This window comes from Fistularia commersonii, chromosome 2 (genome assembly GCF_037954325.1).
Source record: "Fistularia commersonii isolate RoL2024-O1a breed Wild chromosome 2, RoL_Fcom_v1.0, whole genome shotgun sequence".
Classification (NCBI taxonomy): Eukaryota; Metazoa; Chordata; class Actinopteri; order Syngnathiformes; family Fistulariidae; genus Fistularia; species Fistularia commersonii.
The window spans coordinates 24,274,563-24,294,113 of NC_141285.1; the positions used below are offsets into that span (position 1 = coordinate 24,274,563).

Consider the following 19,551-nt stretch of genomic DNA (forward strand, 5'->3'; position numbering starts at 1 on the left):
AACCCACGGGCCAATTAGCAGTGAGCCAGCTAAAGAGGAGGACATGGACATGGGTGAAAGGATTAATTGGGATGTTCTCATTCTCAGCCAGTGTTTCCGAAGGTCCCCCGTCCTTCACACAGCAGCAGCCCTGGTCCACCACGTTCCTCATGAACATTAGGAACAAAGAGCTCCTGTTATCGGACCGGCCGGACCCCCTTCCACCCCTCCACCCCCAAAACCGGCTCCCACGCTCACAGCTCTAATGCCCGCATCAGAAAGGGGGGGGCTGCTGTCGGGGTGCGACAAGATGAAGTAACACCGTGCTTCTTCATCTGTGGAACATCTGAGGAGGACGAGGAGCAGCACCGACTAAACCAGGCGCCGTTTTGTATCGCGATCGCCCGAAATGTCAAATAATTCAGGGAAAACGGTTGCGCCAACAAACACAAACGGATGGATGACGAGCAGGACGGCGGTCGGAAGATATCTTCTGCGTGCAAGAGCGGAGATGTCTCCAAAGGACAGATTTTTCCGGCGAGGCTCTCGCGTGGCGTCTGTGCCGGCCAACTGAAGCTCCCGCGGCAGCTGACCTGCTTGGCAGCGAGAAGATCTGGGCCCTCGTGGCGGCGAGGAGAACTCGTGAATATCTAGCCGCGCTTCTGAGCGGCCGCGACACCAAAATAACTCGGAAGCTGGGAATGTGGAGCGATTCCATCGCATCGTGGAAGGAGGAGACGGTTTCCTCGCCGACCTCCTGCCTTTTCCAACAAGTCAACGTTGGTGCCAATTTCTAGTGGATTTTCTGGAAAACACTGATCCATCCAGTGCAAATACGCAAACACCTTCCATGATACGCAAACATCTAGACACCGTGAGTTCTCCAGATATTTGGAAGGAGGACAGAATCCTGGAAATAAACAACTCAGGAACACGCTCTTCGTGTCCTCCTGGCCTCCAGAAGCTCCATGGACTCATGTGCAAGAGTGACAGCGCCGACCCCACCGCCTCATCCTGAGCTACCGGAAGGAACACCAGGAACCAGGAGGAGAACCTTGTCATCATCTGAGTCCACCTGGCTCCAGTGGAGACCTGCTGTCACCTGGAGCTTCAGCAGCCAAACACCGCTTTCCTGATTTCACACTCAGGTAGGTATGAAGATCAGTCCTCCTACAGAGCTGTCTATAGGAGGACACACACACACACACACACACACACACACACACACACACACACACACACACACACACACACACACACACACACACACACATACACACACACACTTAAGCAATGAGCCGGCAGCTCCACCTGAGTGTGCACCATCATCTCACCTCCTGCAGCGTCTGAAGGCCGTGATGTCATCAACCAAACCAGCACTTCATTAAAAGTCTGACAGTCTTCCCAGTGGGTCAGCGCACACACACACACACACACACACACACAGCTTAAACTTGTCTACCGTGGAATAGTTTTCCACTGAGGAGCAGATGAAGATGGTGCTGTCAATCACCAGCGTGACGCCTCTCCTCCTCTCCGTCTCCGTGGCAGAAGCTCCTCGCTGAAGACGTGAGGATCTCCTGGACCACCGAGGAGTTGCTGGTTCATGTCTCTGCTGGAGGACCTTCAAGCTCCTGTAGAACATCCCCACAGCAGCTGGACGGGGGATGGTGGCCCTCCTGAGGAGCAGCTCTGGTGTCTCCTCTCCACAGATGAAGGTCTATCCCGGCAGCAGCTCCCACCACTTCAGTGAAGAAACGGTAAATCATCCAGACGGGGGAGGAGCTCCTTCCATTCTTCTCCCTGAAGAATGCTGAATAATGTCCTGGGTGGAGCTGGATGATCGGCAGCTGCTCTGACAGTAACTTCCACATGGGGGGGTTCGTGCAGGATGTGATGCTGCAGTTCCATTGGAGGAGAATCCATCTGGGTGGGAGGAGGTCCTTCAGAGACACCAGAGAACTTCCACAGCAGGAGCTTCATCTCCACCCGTGTCCTTCAACAAAACAATTCCCAATGGACATCTCCTGGGGGTTGAGGAGGTCCAAGAGCATGAAGCCCACTTCAGGAACCGTCCACACACACACACACACACACACATACATACATACACACACACGCACACACACACACAAACATGCATACATACATACATATACACACACACACACACACACACACACAACATACATACATACACACACACAACCCACACAAACATACATACATACATACATACACACACACATGCATACATACATACATACATATACACACACATACAACATACATACATACATACACACACACACAACCCACACATGCATACATACACACATACATATACACACATACAACATACATACATACACACATACATGCATACATACACACACACACACACACACACACACATACACACACACACACACACACACACACACACACACACAAACACAAACACACACACTGCTCTGTGGGCTGGAGCGTCCGGTTAAACCCGGTGTTCGTGAAGGAGTTCGGCCGTGCCCCCGGTCCCGGTCCCCGGTCCTAGTCCCGGTCCCGGTCCCGGTCACCCCCCTTCCAGTCCGCGGCTACGTTACATCACTTCCAGAAAACTTCCCGGCGAACGGCGCCGGTTTCCGGGCCGTCCAGCCGCGGCGGGCCGGATGCTCCCGGTAGCGGGACGCCGGCTAAACCCGGCACTGCCCCGGACACGATACCCGACGATACCCCGGCCGTCACCCGCCGTTACCCGGCGGCAGAGAAGCTAGCGGCGGCCGCCGGGTAACGGCTCTCCGTTTGAATCCCGACCGGGAGAGCAGGAGGAGGAGGAGGAGGAGGAGGAGGGACCGGCGGCGGGACCGGGAGAGAACCGGCCGGAGGACGGAGGCTCACCTGGACGACGGCGGCGGACGGAGGGACGACGGCGACCGGAGAAGAAGAAGAAGAAGAAGGAGAAGAAGAAGGAGGAGGAGAAGAAGGAGGAGATGAAGAGGAGGAGCGGGCTTTGTGTTTGAAGCGGCTCGAGGTCTGAGGGGGAGGGGCTACTACCTGCAGCACGAGCGCATGAGCGCGTGCGCCTGCGTGAACACGTGAGCGTGTTTGGATTGGCGCGCGGGGTTTGCTGTGCGTGCGTGCCTGCGTGCGTGCCCGCGCACGACTTACATGCACCACGTGCACGGCGTGAGAGAGGAGGGAAGGATCCTTGTTTACAAACAACGGCATGGAGATCCACCTCACACATTCATGATTCTGGAGATCCACTTCCAACAATCACCAACATGGAGATCCACCTCCGATGTTCATGATTCTGGAGATCCACCTCCGACATTCATCGACCCGGGGATCCACCTCCAACAATCACCAACGTGGAGATCCACTTCCAACAATTACCAGCATGGAAATCCACCTCCGACGTTCATGAGCCTGGAGATCCACCTCCGACGTTCATAAGCCTGGAGATCCACCTCCAACGTTCATGAGCCTGGAGATCCACCTCCAACGTTCATGAGCCTGGAGATCCACCTACGACATTCATGAGCCTGGAGACCCAGCTATGACGATCATGATTCTGGAGATCCACCTCCAACAATCACCAGCATGGAGATCCACCTCCAACATTCATGATTCTGGAGATCCACTTCCAACAATCACCAACGTGGAGATCCACGTCTGACATTCATGATTCTGGAGATCCACTTCCAACAATCACCAACATGGAGATCCACCTCCGACATTCATCGGGCCGGGGATCCACCTCCAACAATCACCAACGTGGAGATCCACTCCCAACAATCACCAGCATGGAGATCCACCTCCATTGTTCATGAGCCTGGAGATCCACCTCCAACAATCACCGACCTGGAGAGCCACCTCTGACAGGCACCGACAGCAGAGACATGCAGTTTCCCGCTGTGTGCTGGACATGAACATCTGACACCATCTGATCTGAGGAGGACCTCTCCTGCACTGAGGGAGCCTCCAAAGTAGCTAGGATTACTATGACTTTGAATCCACGGCACTCGACTTCTGCTGACAAGAACACTTGGAACGAGTCTAACATCTGCATCGCTGTCTTTACCTTCTCTCAGATGGTTTCCACTGGACCAGACCGGCTTCCCCTGCAGACCTCCATCAGCAGCGGCGTGTTCCATCTTATCGATCAGCGTTATTGATCCGATCAGATGACGGGGGCGGGGCAGGTCGATACTTGGCCGGTGGGAGCCGGCCCAGCGGTGCTGAGAGCAGACCTTCGTTTGAGGAGAACCTGGATCCCCAGGGGACCTTCTGACTGTGACCCCTCACAAGCTGTAGATACATCTCCGTGGTCCACCTCTGCCCATCGATGTTCTTGTATGGAAGGTCCAACCCGTCCAGATTTATGGATTACCTTCTTGGATGGTTTGAGAAAGATCCCAGCACGAGGTAGAAGACCCGGCCTCCGTGATCAGGAGAAGCTGCTCAGCTGTTTGCTCCAGAAGAAGGAAGAGCAGCTCCTGGGCTTTGACACCCACAACAGAAGCTCATCTCCACAAACACCCCGAGGAACCCCGGCAGATCCGCCGCTCCTTTGAGACTCTTTGAGACGACCCGCCGGAAAGCGGGACAAAGGGCTCGAGGTCAAAGGTCAAGCGATTAGCGAGATGGCGCCGAGGAGAAGACCGTTCATCAAAGCAGATCTGGAGGATGACGAGGAGTCCTTCTGACACTCTGGAAGAGTCTGAGATGCCTACAAAGAAGACGGGAGATGGAGCGTCTGCAAATATCCTGGAGAACAAAGAGCTAAAAGCTAAGCTCAAAACCAACCGATGGGTTTTCCACTGGACTTCTTCTCCTGCAGCAACGGAGGGAGGACCACAACTCCAGGCCTGATGGAAATCATTTTTTTATCTTCCAAACTTCAGATGGTTTATTTTGGAAAGCACCCTATTTCACTTCCTGCCTGCTGGTGTGATATCAGCTCCAACATCCACACGCCTGAGTTTCCATCAAATAACATGTCGGTTGGCATCAAAAGGTCAGCACACACACACACACACACACACACACACACACACACACACACACACACACACTGGCAGTGGGTTTGGTGGGGTCGGATTATCTTGTCCATGCTCCTGGAGGTGCTGGTGACCCTGTGTCCTTGCTGTGGTGGTCATTGTGGTCTGAGTTTGGGTGGAGTTTGATCCCAGCAGGGCCATGCTAGCGTAACGCCGTTGTCTTCTGGTGATCATCTATGTTTGTGTGATGGACCATGACAAGCCATCTGGGAGGTTTTGTTTTTCTTCCCAAGCACTGGTGGTGTTTGCCCCTCTGGACAAAGGGTCACTAGCAGACATACTTGTATGCCCGCAACCCTGGAGCCGGTTCACAAAACGGAGGCGTCCGAAGTACAAATAACCAAATGGAAGGCTCAGACTCCGTTGGTCCTCACACAAGGAGGTCACCTTGGCCAGGAGACCCCTCTGGGACAGGAGTCTATGCCTATGAGTGGAACCTGCTCGATGATCTGGATCTCCATTTGGGCGGTACAGGGATTCAGTCCCACCAAGACGGGGGCTTCTTCATAGGCTTCTGAAACAGATGGGATTGGCATCTGGATGGAAAGCTACATTCCGGTCTTTCCCTAAAACCTCTCCAACCCACGCTGACCACGGGGTGAGGGGAGGTGGATGCTGGACGGGGCAACATTGAAGATAACCCTCGCACCACAGCCCAGAGCCTGTGGAACCCAGCTGTGTGGGTATGGTCCTGGAGGGAACCAAGGCAGGTACGAGGGGCTGCAAACAAACATCTGACTGGAGAACAGATGCACCCGTCAGCAGCCAGGAGACCAAGGCAGTGAAGATGTCACAATCAGAAGGATGTCTTTGGAGGTCCTCAGTTATCCAGGTCATGGTGAATTCTTGTCAAAGTCTTGGCAACTGGACTGGAATTTCTTCACTTGAAAACGTTTCATCCCTCATCCAAGAGGCTCCTTCAGTTCTAAATGACCTATGGGGAGTTTCCAGATCGAACCGCCAGGTTTTTTGGGCCTCTCTGATGAGCGGTGAAGCATCTTCAAGTGAAGAAATTCCAGCCCAGTTGCCAAGAGAAGAAGATTTCGACAAGAATTCACAATCAGAAGGGGTGTTCAGGACACACCGTGTGGACCTGGACAACAGCTTCTCATCTTCCCAGGTTCTCAGCAGCAGCTACCAACTCTGGGTACACCATGGATCAGGACCTGACGCACCAACCGCAGGAAAGTCCTCCTGAAGCATCACTAGCTAGCAGCTGAGGCGGGTACAGCTGTGGCTCCAGCTAGCGCCGATATGACCCTTGTGGTACCATGAAGCCCATCACAACTATCATCTAAAGTCAGGTTCCTCCAGCTCAGAATGAAGCTCCAAACATCCAGGGAGCGTCCAGGGATCTCAGGAACCCCATAACTTAGCTGTTTATATGTGCATCTGCAAATATTTAGTTCATCTTCCGCCCGTTAATAGTAGCACAGCTGTTTCCAAACAGCTCCACAAATACATTTCTACCTTGACGCCAAATCCATCCATGCAGGTGTTTGGACTTCTGCTGTTGTTCTACAAGATGTCCGTCCATGCCGTGCATGATGTCACGCTCTGCAGGCCTTGGAGGACATCAGGTGACCTCATCCTGCCGTGAGCGAGGCGTGACGCTCCGGGACACGTCATTCACCGGCCCCGAACGTAAACACGCACTGCTGAACATTAAACACGCTGTTACATGACACCCTTTGGTACACAACGGTGTGTGTGTGTGTGTGTGTGTGTGTGTGTGTGTGCGGGAGACCATCATATGACTGGGAGAGTAAACAGTACAGGTGTAATGCAGGCAAGCGGAGAGGATGATGTCATGCAGGAAGTGAGCACAGTGAAATTACAGCAGCTGTGACGGGCGCCGCGCGCGCACACACACACACACACACACACACACACACACACACACACACACACACACACACACACACACACACACACACACACACACACACATGCACACAGAAAGAGAAACACTGATGTGCTTGTAAAAATTGGTCCTCACAAATATAGACAAGAGTGCTTGCACACTGCTCTCCTATTTAGGAGAACATGGCATTGGCTCTCTGTCATTTCCAAGGACTGAAGGAGATCCTCAACTCAACTCCGACAAACCCCGCGATGATGTTAACGTCAGAATTCACGCCATGAAACCGGAGTGAAAACAAACACACACACACACACACACACGCGAGATGACTGACTGAAATGTCCCTCATATGATGAATTGCAAGTGTAACTTGTCCTCACAAGGATAGTACAGGTGCACACCTCCCCAAGGCCACATGAGTCACTTACTACGACATGTGTGTGTGTGTGTGTGTGTGTGTGTGTGTGTCTGCAGGCTCTTCGTCACCACTTTGTTTGTCGCGCACTGACACATTTAACACCGCTTAAATTTACTCTTGATCTATTTTTAATGGGGGGTTTGTTTGCGTGGAGGGGCCCGGGGCTGCACTCGGGGGGCAAAAAATCTGCTTAAAACCGCTAATGAGCGAAAACGGGGCCGACGACGGGAGAGTTGCGTAAGCGCCGCTAAATCCCGGGACGTTGTTGGCTGACCGTCCCAATTGTTGTGGGGACACGAAGTTTTAAAAAGTGCTTTGCATTTTTATGTCTCCGAAGCACGTGGATAAAGATGAAAACCGTCCTGACTGGTGCTTTTACCCTTTTTGAAAAATACGTTTGAGTTTCCGCTGGCCGGATATTAGCATTTATTGATTGATCGGACGCACGCTTCTCGTCAATTTTGGTGATTTTGGCGCCCCCTCTGGCCAGAGCAAGTATTACAAGTCAGGACAGACTGCAGTTTAAATGACGGCTCCCACCTTGAGGAGATCTCCGCTGGGTCCGTTCAGCCCGACCGCAAAAAAAAAAAAAAAAAAAAGAGACAAGGGAAATGTGAAACACTCGGGGTGATAAAAACCTCCAGTGATATTTTTACACGAGAGGTCTCAGCTGATTAACCGTTGCTTGGTAACTGCAATTCCGGTACGATTTTGCAGTTGGGCGGAACTTAAAGAGGCGGTGGATCCGCGGGGCGGCGTACTCGCCTTGTAAAAGTCATTAATATTAAACCGACGGGCCTCGGTGATAAATTAAGAGCCCCTAATAGCCGATGTTTGCTAATTAATCAACAACTGGCGTTCAAATCATCCCAATTACATTTATTAACGACGTGGAGTCGAACCCCTGCTCAGGCCGACCGGTTGCAGCCGGCGGCGGTCTGCTCCGGCGGTCTGAAGTGAAAAGCTGGTGTTTGCTGTGTGGTGTCAGCCGCCGCTGGCTGATACACTGATCGCACACAGGTGTGTGAGAAGACCTTCCCAACAGTGAAAGAACAGCTTCCTGCTGCTGGACTGCAGCTCCTCCTCCACCGGATCACCATATGAGTCATGGAAGTGGTTTTGTGCTTTGATTAAACCCGGTCAGATCGGACAGCTTTACACAAAACACAACCTGCACCTTCTTTCTCATTCATTCCCTCTCTTACTTTGACAAACTGCTTCTTCAGATTCCTCCTCCATCTGCTCCTCCGCCGGGTCTCCTCACCCTCCGTGGCTCCTCCTGCAGAGGAGTAACGCTGACGGCTCGTCGCCTCCTCCTTCCTCCCTCCTCCGTCTTCGTGGCCACGCTGCCGTCTCCCAGGTGACTCAGGCGTAGAATGACATCATCCCTGTCAGCACACACACCTGTTTCCTCAGAGAAGCACCGCCCCCGGAGAGGGAAGCTCCGCCCCCTCTCGCCGCGCTCCGACACTTCCTGGCTCTCTTAAAGAGACGGCGTCCGACCGGCCGGCGGAGGCGGCCTGCAGACACAGGTGTCGAAGCGTGCGCGGAAATACTTTGAATGCTAGAGTTTTGAAGGGAGATGGACAAGCGGGAGGTGGATTTACAAGAGCTTCAGGGAGAAACGCTCACCTTCTGGTTCTGATCACGTCTTGATGTTTTCCTACGATCACACCTCCGCCTTTTCAGAGTTTGACCTTTGACATCTGAAGCAACAGGAAAGACTGGATGAAATTTTTTTTTTGCTTTAATCATTTTTTTCCATGATGAAATAGCCGTATTCTAGCCCAGGGGTCGGCAACCTGCGGCTCTTTCATCGTTACACTGCGGCTCCGAGTGGCTTGGGAAAATAAATGATAAATATTGAATTGAAGTGTATTTCATTTGTGTTAATTCCTTTTTTTAACTTTTAGTTCTAAGTTGGAAGATTATTGTGATCTTGAAATATTAAATAAAATTATATTTATTATTTTTCGCCGCTCAAAATAACGTCACACTCACGGTAAAGTCCCGATTTGCAGATGCTGTGCGCAGAAGTTCAGGAGCAGAAGTCCCATAAACCAGGTAAAATAAATATTTATGAAGATATTTTGCAAATACTTGTTTTTCATTGTTTACTGATGCAGTGATTTTTTTCCGATTTATTTTTAAAATTCAGGTCAAGGCTTCGCTACACACTCTGAAAGCCCACAGCTCAAAATGAGTTCATTACATAAATAAAATTTAATTTTCTCTGTAATACTTTGTGAATTTCAGAAGCAACACACTACACACTTGTTTATACAAAGTGTAAAGGTAATAAAAAGCAATATATACAGCGGTACCTTAAAGTAATTGCGGCTCCCAGTGTTTTCTTTTCCGAGGAAACCAGGTCCAAAACCCCTCTTCCAGCCTAACAGGACAAAAACAGTAAAATTAAACAAAAAAATAATTTTCTAAAATAACAAAAATACAAGATCTCATTTGCTGGCATGCATTCTTGGAGGAGATGGCTTCTCTCAGACATGACGTCGACGGCGCGATAGACCGCCATTCGGATCCGTTGACAGACGAGGACCTCACAGAGAAGAGAAGCGACAAAAAGAGGAAGAAATCGACCGGTCTCACGCTCGAACGACAAACAGCGCAAAAGCACTGCGAAATATGTTGCAAGATTGGGAAGACAATATGGTTCGGTCGGTTCACTTTTGGAAATAGACCGATGGGGCCGTGGCCGTTTATAAGAGAATTTTCAGCCAGAAAAAAAAATTCTGAATTAAAAAACAGCAATAAAGCGGGACCTTCGTAAAGGGTTGAGTGAAGTTTATCAAAGATTGATATATCTGTAAATACCATCAAAATGATCACGTCTCTACTTTGCGGAAATTGAAAAAAAAAAAAAAGTGCTAATTTTTCTCTTAATTTATTGTTAATCTTATTTTATGATGTTCCGCGAAAATGAAGGGTACACTGTGTATATATATATAGTATTTTTTTCATATATATATATTTTATATATATATTTAGGTATATATAATCTTAACTTATTGTAAATTGTATTTTATGATGTTCCACGTAAAGGGTACACTGTATATGTGTGTGTGTGTGTGTGTGTGTGTATACATATTTATTTATATATATATATATATATATATATATATTTACATATAATATTTTTCATATCTTTTATATCTTTATATGTATTTTATATTTAAATATATATGTTTATATTTATATTTTATATTTATATTTATATTATTTTATATATAATCTTTATTGTTAATTTCATTTTATGATGTTCTGCGAAAAGTAATGGTACACTGTGTGTGTATATACATTTTTTATATACATTTATATATATCATCTTAATTGATTGTTTTTATTGTTAATTTTATTTTATGATGTTCCGCGAAAGGTAAGGGTACACTGTGCGTGTGTGTGTGTGTGTGTATATATATATATATATATATATATATATATATAAAAGGTCGACCATATATACATATATATGGTCGCCTACCATATATATATATATATATATATATATATATATATATATGGTAGGCGATATATATATCACTTATATTTATACATATATATATATGATGTTCACAATTTGATGCTACCGATTGTCCGTTGAGTACAGATAATTTTTCAGACTGTTCCAGCTGTGCCCACGCTAGCGGGAGTGGCCATCTGCACATGGAGGCTTCTGAGGAAGAGGAAGCCCATGCATGAAGGCTTTGTGCTCCTGGAGGTCTGAAGGTCCAGATGTGATCGTGGGTGGCCACTTTTTTTGGAGCCGGGCCTGGTTTTTTAATTCCCCTCCTAACCCCACCTCCCCGCGCTGTCGGGGATAATCACAGCCTTGTGAAACGACACCACCACTAACTGGAGTCACTTGGCAGATGAGTGGGTTTCCGGACGTCCACGGGTCGGACACTAAACATCTCACACAACTCCCTCCCATCGCGACCCCAGATTTGCGGTTTTATTGCTGTTCCTTTTTTGGGTCTTTCCGGAACACACTACGACGGTCACGTCGGCCGAAATCAAACGCCGTGTGTTTGAAATGGTCGGTTAGCGTCGACCTCCGCTAGCTTGGAGTTTCCATTTAGGGGCAAACGTTTAGTCGAATTTACTAATTTATCCGTGCAGATTCTGCAGCTCATTGGCCGCTAACGTGGCGACACATGAGCGAGCCGCACCACAATGTCAGCGAGGACTGATGTCGGCGGCCAGCTGGGCGTCTGCTGGGAAATGTCAACCGATGCTAATTAGGGCTAGCTTTGACTGAAAGGAAGCTGCGGTGATCTTCTCTGTTAAGCTTTGAAGATCTGAGAAACAGCCGGGAATAATTGTGATACCGTATTTTGCGGACCATAATGCAAACCACATTATAAGGCGCAATAACAACAAACGGGTCTATTTTCATATATAAGGTGTTATATAAAGCGAAACTAAATAGTCAGTTTAGTCGAACTTTATTCAACTGGTTCACTCGCTCAATTATCCATAGTTTAAATTTTTTTCTCAAACTGTGGCCTTTTCACTTTGTGTCCTCGGAAACCGTTTGGTTTTCTTTACTCAGTTCGTCTCCTCGCTTCCTCAGTTTCCGTACCATCGATTCACAAACGCTGAATTGTTTCGCGGCTGCTCGATTCCCATCAACAACTGCGTAACTGATAGCCTTGACTTTGAATTCCGCTTCGTAAGATGCCATTTTGCCATTTTATGAAGTCCTCATTGTTGAAGCACGGTACGTAGCGCTATTAGCGTACGACGTACCGTTCTCTGATCGGTTTATGTTTGCCAGCGATAGTGGACACCTGAAGTTAGCGTGAAGTTGGAACAACGTTGTATTCCAGCACCAAATAATTAGTTATCTAACGTTGTCCAACGTCCAACGGTCCGACAATCAATCAAGCCGAGCGATTGTCGCTTACCATATTCGCACTAAAACATTTACAGATGTTTGAGCGCAGTGTTCCACATTACATTGATTCAAGGTCAGTCAGCGCAACAAGAATTCATACATCAGGCGCGCGGACGATTTTTGAGAAAAGTTCAGGATTCTAAATGCGAAAAATACGATAATAGACTTCAGCCCGCTTTCCGGTTTATTATTTGTCATGAGGAAGGGGCGAGAAGTCCTCTGCAGAATTCTTCTGTCACAACAAAAAACCAAAACTCACCAGAACAACAAGCAACAAAACACCCAACATTCCTGCCGTCCCATTAGAACACAGGAGGCCAGTATGTGTGTGTGTGTGTGTGTGTGTGTGAGACAAATTACGATGAAAAACACACCGTGTTGGAAAATCAGAATGAAATTGTAGCTGTGGTTCTGCGTTGGATGTTCTGGTAAATGTTCTCCGCCCTGTTCTACCCATCATGCTACGTGATTTCCAGCTAATAAAAGGTCATCTTTACGTCTCGCCGCCGCCAGTCTGGTGTCACTCACACCACATCAGTCGCCACATGGAAAGCGTTGAACGTAGCGTCCCTCGCTGACGTCACGTTCGCCCAGGAGGACGCCGCGACAAGAACTACCGCTGCTTCTCGTCCGAGCGGCGCGCGTTTGCAGCCCGTCGTCACCGTCGACCGACCCGAAGTCTAAATTCAACAGCCCTCGAACCGCAACCGCATCAACAACAACGCTGCTCCGACGGCGTTGGAGGTTTACACCTGAGAGCGCCGCCGCGGCGCCAACATCGGGACTGTCGGCAAACCGCAGAGAAGGTTGGGTCTGCAGAGTTGGGGTTATTTTCATCCTCATCCTATAACGGCGATCGAAATAACCCAATTCAAAGAGGGGCTATTTTGTCCTGCTCTTCACATTCGTAGTGGACGTAACACAGATGGGAGGAAATAAAGGGAATTCAAACGAGTCGGATCAGAAAATGAATCTCCCCGGTCTCCTCGGGCTGATTTGTATTAATGTTTGTAAAAAAAACGGCATGAATTAAAATGTCTGCTTCTTTGGGGGTTCTTTTGTGCTAATCTGGGTTGCAAATGAGAAGCAGTGCCATTCTGAAACCGCAGCGCCTTATTATTCTCCGCCTGCCAGCAGGAGAGGGGTTGTAAAAGAGACAATTACATCATGAGAGTCTAGACAGCTTCTTCTCACACACACACACACACAGTCCCAAAACAGTAGCTCTTTTACTTCGTGTCCCTTATCACCATTATATCTGGGAGATGGAAAAACCGCCTGGAACACACACCTAATGACGGATCATTTGGAGACCATTCCCCCACGGCGACCCGTCTCAGGCTCCGTCACCACGGCGACGGGCTGCGATGGAGGGACCGGAGGCAAACGCGGAAGTAGGATGAAGAATTTCAGATTCCATACGGAGGTCGGTCAGAGGTCGCTGCAACACACGGTCACATTTCAGGTAAACTCTTATGTAACCCAACGTTTCTGAATTTTTGCGCTCATCTTTTAATTCACTTTTTTGTGCAGAACAGCAGGACATTGCAACATTTGCAAAAGTCCAGCTCTTTCTATTCAGGATCTGCAGCATCACATCTGCTGTTTCTTCAACACCTTCCATAAAATTGCTTTCTACCTCACAAGAAAACACTGTACATGAAGTGCAACTTGCAAAACACACCACGCGAGGCTCCTGCAGTCCAGACCACCTGTTCTGATCCCGGAGTGTGTTCACACCTGAGACGGCTCGCGTCACCTAGGAGACGTCGCTTGTTTTCCCGCCTGGACTCTATGAATCGGCAGATGCTTCACACACACAGGGAGAGAGGTATCTTCTCAAGGATGTGTGTGTGTGTGTGTTCTCTTACCTTAATCTTCTCAACTGAACCGCAACATCCTCCTCAGTGTGATCCAGAGCCTGAAATTAATTCTTAACCCTAAAACTGCCATTTAAAGAGGTGGGCTCTCGTGTCCCCGCAGAGACACAAATCCCACAGGAACCCCTCTAGGGTGGTTACACAAAAACACACACACACACACATTGCATGTGAAAGAATGCCTGGGAACTGAGCGTCAGTGTGTAACGTTTATTCATTTGCTAATTTCATACAACAATGCAACAATACACACCGAGTTGTTAAGAATGCAGGGGGGGGGGGGGCTGGGCCGGACGGGGGAGGAGCCTCTGCTGCCGCAACTTTCCCAGGGAAACCTTTTTTGGAGAAACTCACCATCTGAGAGGTTACTTTGCTGGAAGAGCCACCGGCTAAATCCAAAAAAAAAAAAAAAAAATTCGGCGCAGAAGTTAGTCTGCGAGGATCGAGGTTTACCCTGGAGTTCAGAGGTGGAAATCCGTGGAGACGTTTTACAGCTGACAGAAGAACCCATTCCAAGTGGGGACCTTCTCTTCTCTGGGAAGCTCAACACACACACACACACACACACCTTACAGTACAAATAATCGGAGTCTACGCTGTGGAGGGTGCTAGCTGTTTATCTCAGGCTGCCAATTGAAAAAAGATAAACATGGTTCAGATTACGGAGGGAAAACAGGATGAAACCTGAGGGTGAGAATGTTTAGTCAGGACTCACATCTAGAGAGAACATGCTGCAATGGAGCAAGCTGGTCATGAAGGAGCTCCTCCTCAGCTCTGTGTGTGTGTGTGTGTGTGTGTGTGTGTGAGCAGTTGAGAGGGAGGAGGCATTAATCATGACTGGCAGCCACAAGTGGAACCGCCGGTCCAAAAATGGAGCATATCCTTTTTCGGTAAGCGCTTGGAGATGATGTTGAGAATCAGGTCCTGACAGGCAACACTTCCACCTTAAGATTGAAACAATTATTTATTATTTAGCTTTTACTTTCCAAGATGTGATTCAAGGCCTAAAAGACAGTCCAATCATGAAAAACTGCTATCAAATTGAACGCAATCTTCTCACCTCAGGCGTGGATGAATGCATGAGGTGCCCTGCAGCTAAAAAGTGTCAAATATTTGTTTTGTTATGAATCCGTGCAAGTCTTTTTGTGGTCTGCTGCAGCTTAAAACGCAGTTAGCAGAGCTTCCTCGCCGCTGCCTGGAGGAGTTCTCACATTTTTAGGTCCAGGTGCGCTCTAACGTCCGGGTTCCTTCTACTCGAAGCTCTCCAGGATGGGCTCGTGACCCGTCTCCTTCAGGAAGCGCAGGAGGTCGTCCGGCCGAAGCCCCAGGGTGGCGGCGTTGGTCATGGGGTGGAAGTAGACCATCTGGTGGCCTCCTTCCACCAGGTCGCGGTCCAGGACGAACTTGACGCTCCTGTCCTTGTCGAAGAGCAGAGCCAACGCCGTCGCACAGCCCTGACCCACCTGAGGACACGTGATGGAGTTAACGTTCAACATTGGCGCGAGTGGAAATACAACGCCCGGCGACTGCGGCGTATCCTCTATCCCAGTGTTTCCCAGCCTTTTCTAACCCGTCAAAAACATTTTTTAACAAATTAGAATGAAACCGTGGTCTCGATTTACTTAGTGTGAAATCTAATGTATCTAATATCTGTAGATTCGTCAAGTTGCAATGCAAATTTCCCTCTGATGTGCAACTTTTCCACAACACTTTTTGCAATGTCTGAAGACATGTCATCAATATGTCTGAAAATGGTATTATTTGAGAGAACTGGCTATTTCTTTATCAACGCCAGAGCCGAGCATTTCTTCTACAATGATTTTGCCGGCAGGTAGTATTAATGTTTTGCTGTTTGGATTTAGAGATGAGTTCAGCAACTTTATCGCAGCTTTATAGTTTTCAACAATGCTGCCTGTTTGTTTACGCAGATACAAGTACCGTAATTGTCGGACGATGAGCCGCGACTTTTTTCACGTAAACGACGATGCGGCTAATATATGGACTTTTTTGGGTGGGGGACGCTAACGAGCTTCACGCCGCTAAAACGTTTATCCACGTCACACCGGACCGATGAAATGACCGGGAAATTCTGAGTCCGTTCAACTCCGACACCAAAGAAGACGACTTTGACGGTTTTAGCGCGCAGGAGGAAGACCGAGATAGCGATCGGCTAGCCGGTGCGGCTTATATTGAGGTGCGCTCAATAGTCCGGAAATTATGGTACTTTTTATTTCAAAAATGTATCGTGCAAAGCGTCACTTATCACTCTGATACACAGATGCACAGGTTAATTCACTGCACGTTGCCATGGAATGGACACGCTGCCCACATAGACATAGGAAGACACATTATTTGCATTGGATAAATAATTTTCGGACCAATCAGGTGAAAGTGGGCATTTTTCCACGGCACAGCGGTTGGGAAACACTGCTCTATCCGAAAAGTTGAGAAACCCCTTCCCACCTTGAGTTTTTCCAACATGATGGCCTCGTCCGCGAAGCGCAGGTTGCCGCTCCCGACGCCCAGCTTCTTGGCGAGGTCGTTGAGGTTCACCTGTGGAGAAGCGGAGAAGGTCACCAACAGGAGCTGGAGGGACGCCGGAGGTCTGCTTTGGCTCACCTGGCGGTCGTGGCGGGCCGATACCAGCCACAGGCTCTTCTTCTTCTTGTCCTTCAGGAAGAGGTTCTTGGTGACGGCGCCGCTCACATCCTGCAGGTGAGGCATCATCTCCTCCACTGTGAACACCTGAGGTAAGAGAGACCAACTTTAAAAAAGTCATTTTCACCAAATTACATTACATTACATTACATTGCATTACATTGGGCAGACGCTTTTATCCAAAGCGACTTACATTAGAGGACATAAGGACTGCAAATACACTTACAAATATACGATGCACAGGAAATATACAGAACAGTAAGCTTGGGTTAGTGAGGGTTTTTTTTTTTTTTTTTTTTTTGAGAGAGACACTCAAACGTACACACACACACACACACACACACACACACACACACTGCATAGCCTAACTTGCTGCCAACTTGATCTGGGGCCTCAGCGCAGTAAAAAGTCCTGGAAGAGAAACGTTTTTACCTGTTTCTTATCTTCCAATCTGCTGCATCGCACTTCTGTGTTTCTACCAATTTTATTTCATTTTTTTTTCTCCACTTCATTGTTTTTTGATTTACCTGGCTTCTAGGTCAATTTAATTTCACCTCAGGGGATTAAAAAAAAAAACAACATCTATCCATAACCCATTTATTCTATGCATTGATTATGCATATTAGAACTGTAATTCTTAATGGAAAAAAAAAAGCTTTAGCTGTCAGAAATTAATGACTCATGCCTTATTATACCGCTGGGAAAAATCATTAACCTGATTTGATTTTTAGTTTTTTCCAGGATTCCTTCGTCGGCAGAGCAGATAAACCGTAAAATTGTCATTTGTCGCCACCTTGTGGCGGCCGAGCAGAGCGGCAGGCCGGGCGGCTGAGACGTGTCAGGAAGGACCTGGAAGTAAAAAAAAGGCCCTGGCAGAACCGTGTTGCAGATCCACGGAAACGAGTTTGTGCACGCAAATACACGATTAAAAAAAATGCTAACTGCAGCGTGGAGTCCCGTGGAAACACCGGTTTCCCCACGAAGAGGACATTATTTCAGCGCAAAATCCACGCTCTGCGTTTGAGCCTCTGCAGAACAGACGGGAAACTTATTTAAAGTCATGCAGTCAAAACCGGGTGGTTGGAGCTCCACGGTTACCGGCGGGTGGTCCACGCAAGTCGTCTGGATCTCCAGACCCTGCAGGAACGCCTGCAGCTCGGACCGCAGTTCCACGGACATCCTCACGCCTGCTTGTCTGTGGATCCGACCAGATGGACACAAACAGCTGGAGGACTCCTTCTCTTCCTGTTTCCGCTTCTCAGCGCCCAGTGCTGCCCTCTAGCGGCGCTTCTTCTGGGGCTGGAGGAGGCCTCCGAGCATCACTGGCAGACCAGGGATGCTTTCTTTTCCTCAAGCTGACCCCTTTTGGAGGCATCTCTGCATCTTCCATCCATAAACCTCCATTCCAGACCTCCTGTCCAGCAGCTCCAACCTCAGCATCTTTCTACCCAGATCTTCTCCATCCCTCAGGTGCGGTGAGGTTCATGACTGCTGAGGAACTGATGTCGTCACGGTTAGATTTACAAACGTATGAACCCCTCGGAGCAGCTTATTCTTATTGGCAGCAGTTGACATGTTTTGTTTTGTTTAGTGTGCCGCGAGAGATCATCAGGTGCGCCGTGGAAAAACGCCCACTTTCACCCGATTGGTCCGAAAATTATTTATCCAACTCAAATAATGTGTCTTCCTATGTCTATGTGGGCAGCGTTCCCGTTCCATGGCAACGGTAGTGAATTAACCTGTGTATCTGTGTATCAGAGTGATTAGTGACGCTTTGCGTGATACATTTTTGAAATAAAAAGTCCCATAAATAAACAGGCAGCATTGTTGAAAACTATAAAGTTGCTATAAAGTTGCTGAACTCATCTCTAAATCCAAACAGCCACACGCCGTAGCAAAATATTACTACTACCTGCCGGCAAAATCATTGTAGAAGAAATGCTCGGCTCTGGCGTTGATTAAGAATTAGAGTTCTCTCAAATAATACCATTTTCAGGCATATTGATGACATGCCTTCAGATATTGCAAAAAGTGTTCTGGAAAAGTTGCACATCAGAAGGAAATTTGCATTGCAACTTGATGAATCTACAGATATTAGATTTCACACCAAGTAAATTGAGACTATGGTTTCATTGTAATTCGTTAAAAAATGTTTTTGACCTATTTATTTGGTGGTGCGCCGTGTGATTTTTCTAATGTAAAATATGTGCCGTGGCTCAAAAAAGTCTGGGAAACACTGGTTTAAAATATCATATTAGCAGTCTTTACATATACAAACTGTAGCATAGAAAAACGCACATGGAAAGAAAAGGTTATTATCTCTTACCTTTACTTCTAAATGAAGTCCATGCGCCGCTCATTCTGAGGCATCGATAACTCGCTTGTAGAAGTCTTCCTTATCTTTTTCAGTTTTAAAAGTCTCTCCATCTCAATGGAAATCACTGCCAGTGAAGACAGTCGTCCTTGATCGGTTCCGTTCCGACTGTACGTTTTGAGTCTTTTCAGTGCAGAGAATGAGCGCTCCACCGATGCTGTCGTAGCCGGAGCGGCGACCACCTGCCGGAGCAACTTTGTCGCCTCAGGAACAGTTTGACTGAGATCCTTCTGGGCCAAAAAGTTGAGAAGCTGCCCTGGAGATTTACATTCATCCCTCACCGTTTGTGAGCTATACAGCCCGATGAGATCGGGAAAAAAATAGCTGGATGGCTGCGCTTGACTTGCTAACTGTTTACAGTAGCTTGCTATTGCTAATTCTATCATTCTGTAGCCGAGTA

At 48.1% G+C, this 19,551-nt stretch overlaps 2 protein-coding genes and 1 long non-coding RNA gene across 11 annotated transcripts in view; 1 reads left to right on the top strand and 2 right to left on the bottom strand.

Annotated features, from left to right (window-relative positions):
• Positions 1-9,716, bottom strand: part of LOC147236799 (ubiquitin carboxyl-terminal hydrolase 54-like) — a 33,573-nt gene extending 23,857 nt beyond the window's left edge. For 4 of the 6 annotated variants that reach the window (XM_086174264.1, XM_086174242.1, XM_086174290.1 and 1 more), the window contains exons 1-3: positions 9,649-9,716; positions 8,957-9,030; positions 8,530-8,844 (exon numbers count right to left, since the gene is read on the bottom strand). The gene's annotated coding sequence lies outside the window, so the exon portion shown is untranslated. Of the gene's footprint in view, positions 1-1,441; positions 1,546-2,877; positions 2,908-8,529; positions 8,845-8,956; positions 9,031-9,648 lie in introns of those variants that run through there. The other 2 variants (XM_086174257.1, XM_086174249.1) reach the window with 2 other exon arrangements.
• On the top strand, positions 69-9,366 carry LOC147236800 (uncharacterized). Of its 3 annotated transcripts, none has more exons than XR_015108834.1 (4): positions 2,825-4,999; positions 6,538-6,686; positions 8,551-8,684; positions 9,346-9,366. It is a non-coding gene; the product is annotated as an uncharacterized LOC147236800 (long non-coding RNA). The 3 variants fall into 3 exon arrangements; XR_015108832.1 differs by lacking the exon at positions 9,346-9,366 and having other exon boundaries at positions 2,825-3,968; positions 4,074-4,999; positions 8,551-8,686; XR_015108836.1 differs by lacking the exons at positions 2,825-4,999; positions 9,346-9,366 and adding an exon at positions 69-1,127 and having other exon boundaries at positions 8,551-8,686.
• Positions 9,717-13,807: 4,091 nt separating the features above from the next.
• Positions 13,808-18,032, bottom strand: prorsd1 (prolyl-tRNA synthetase domain containing 1). 2 transcript variants are annotated; one of them, XR_015108837.1, is made up of 5 exons: positions 17,876-18,032; positions 16,739-16,864; positions 16,583-16,672; positions 15,180-15,582; positions 13,808-15,063 (listed from the first exon to the last, which is right to left on the bottom strand). XR_015108837.1 is itself a non-coding variant. In XM_086174338.1 (4 exons), the coding sequence occupies exons 1-4, from the start codon at positions 17,954-17,956 to the stop codon at positions 15,370-15,372; spliced, it is 510 nt and encodes a 169-aa protein (XP_086030464.1). In that variant the 5' UTR covers positions 17,957-18,032; the 3' UTR covers positions 13,808-15,369. The 2 variants fall into 2 exon arrangements, 1 of the variants encoding a protein (XP_086030464.1); XM_086174338.1 differs by having other exon boundaries at positions 13,808-15,582.
• Positions 18,033-19,551: the final 1,519 nt, after the last annotated feature.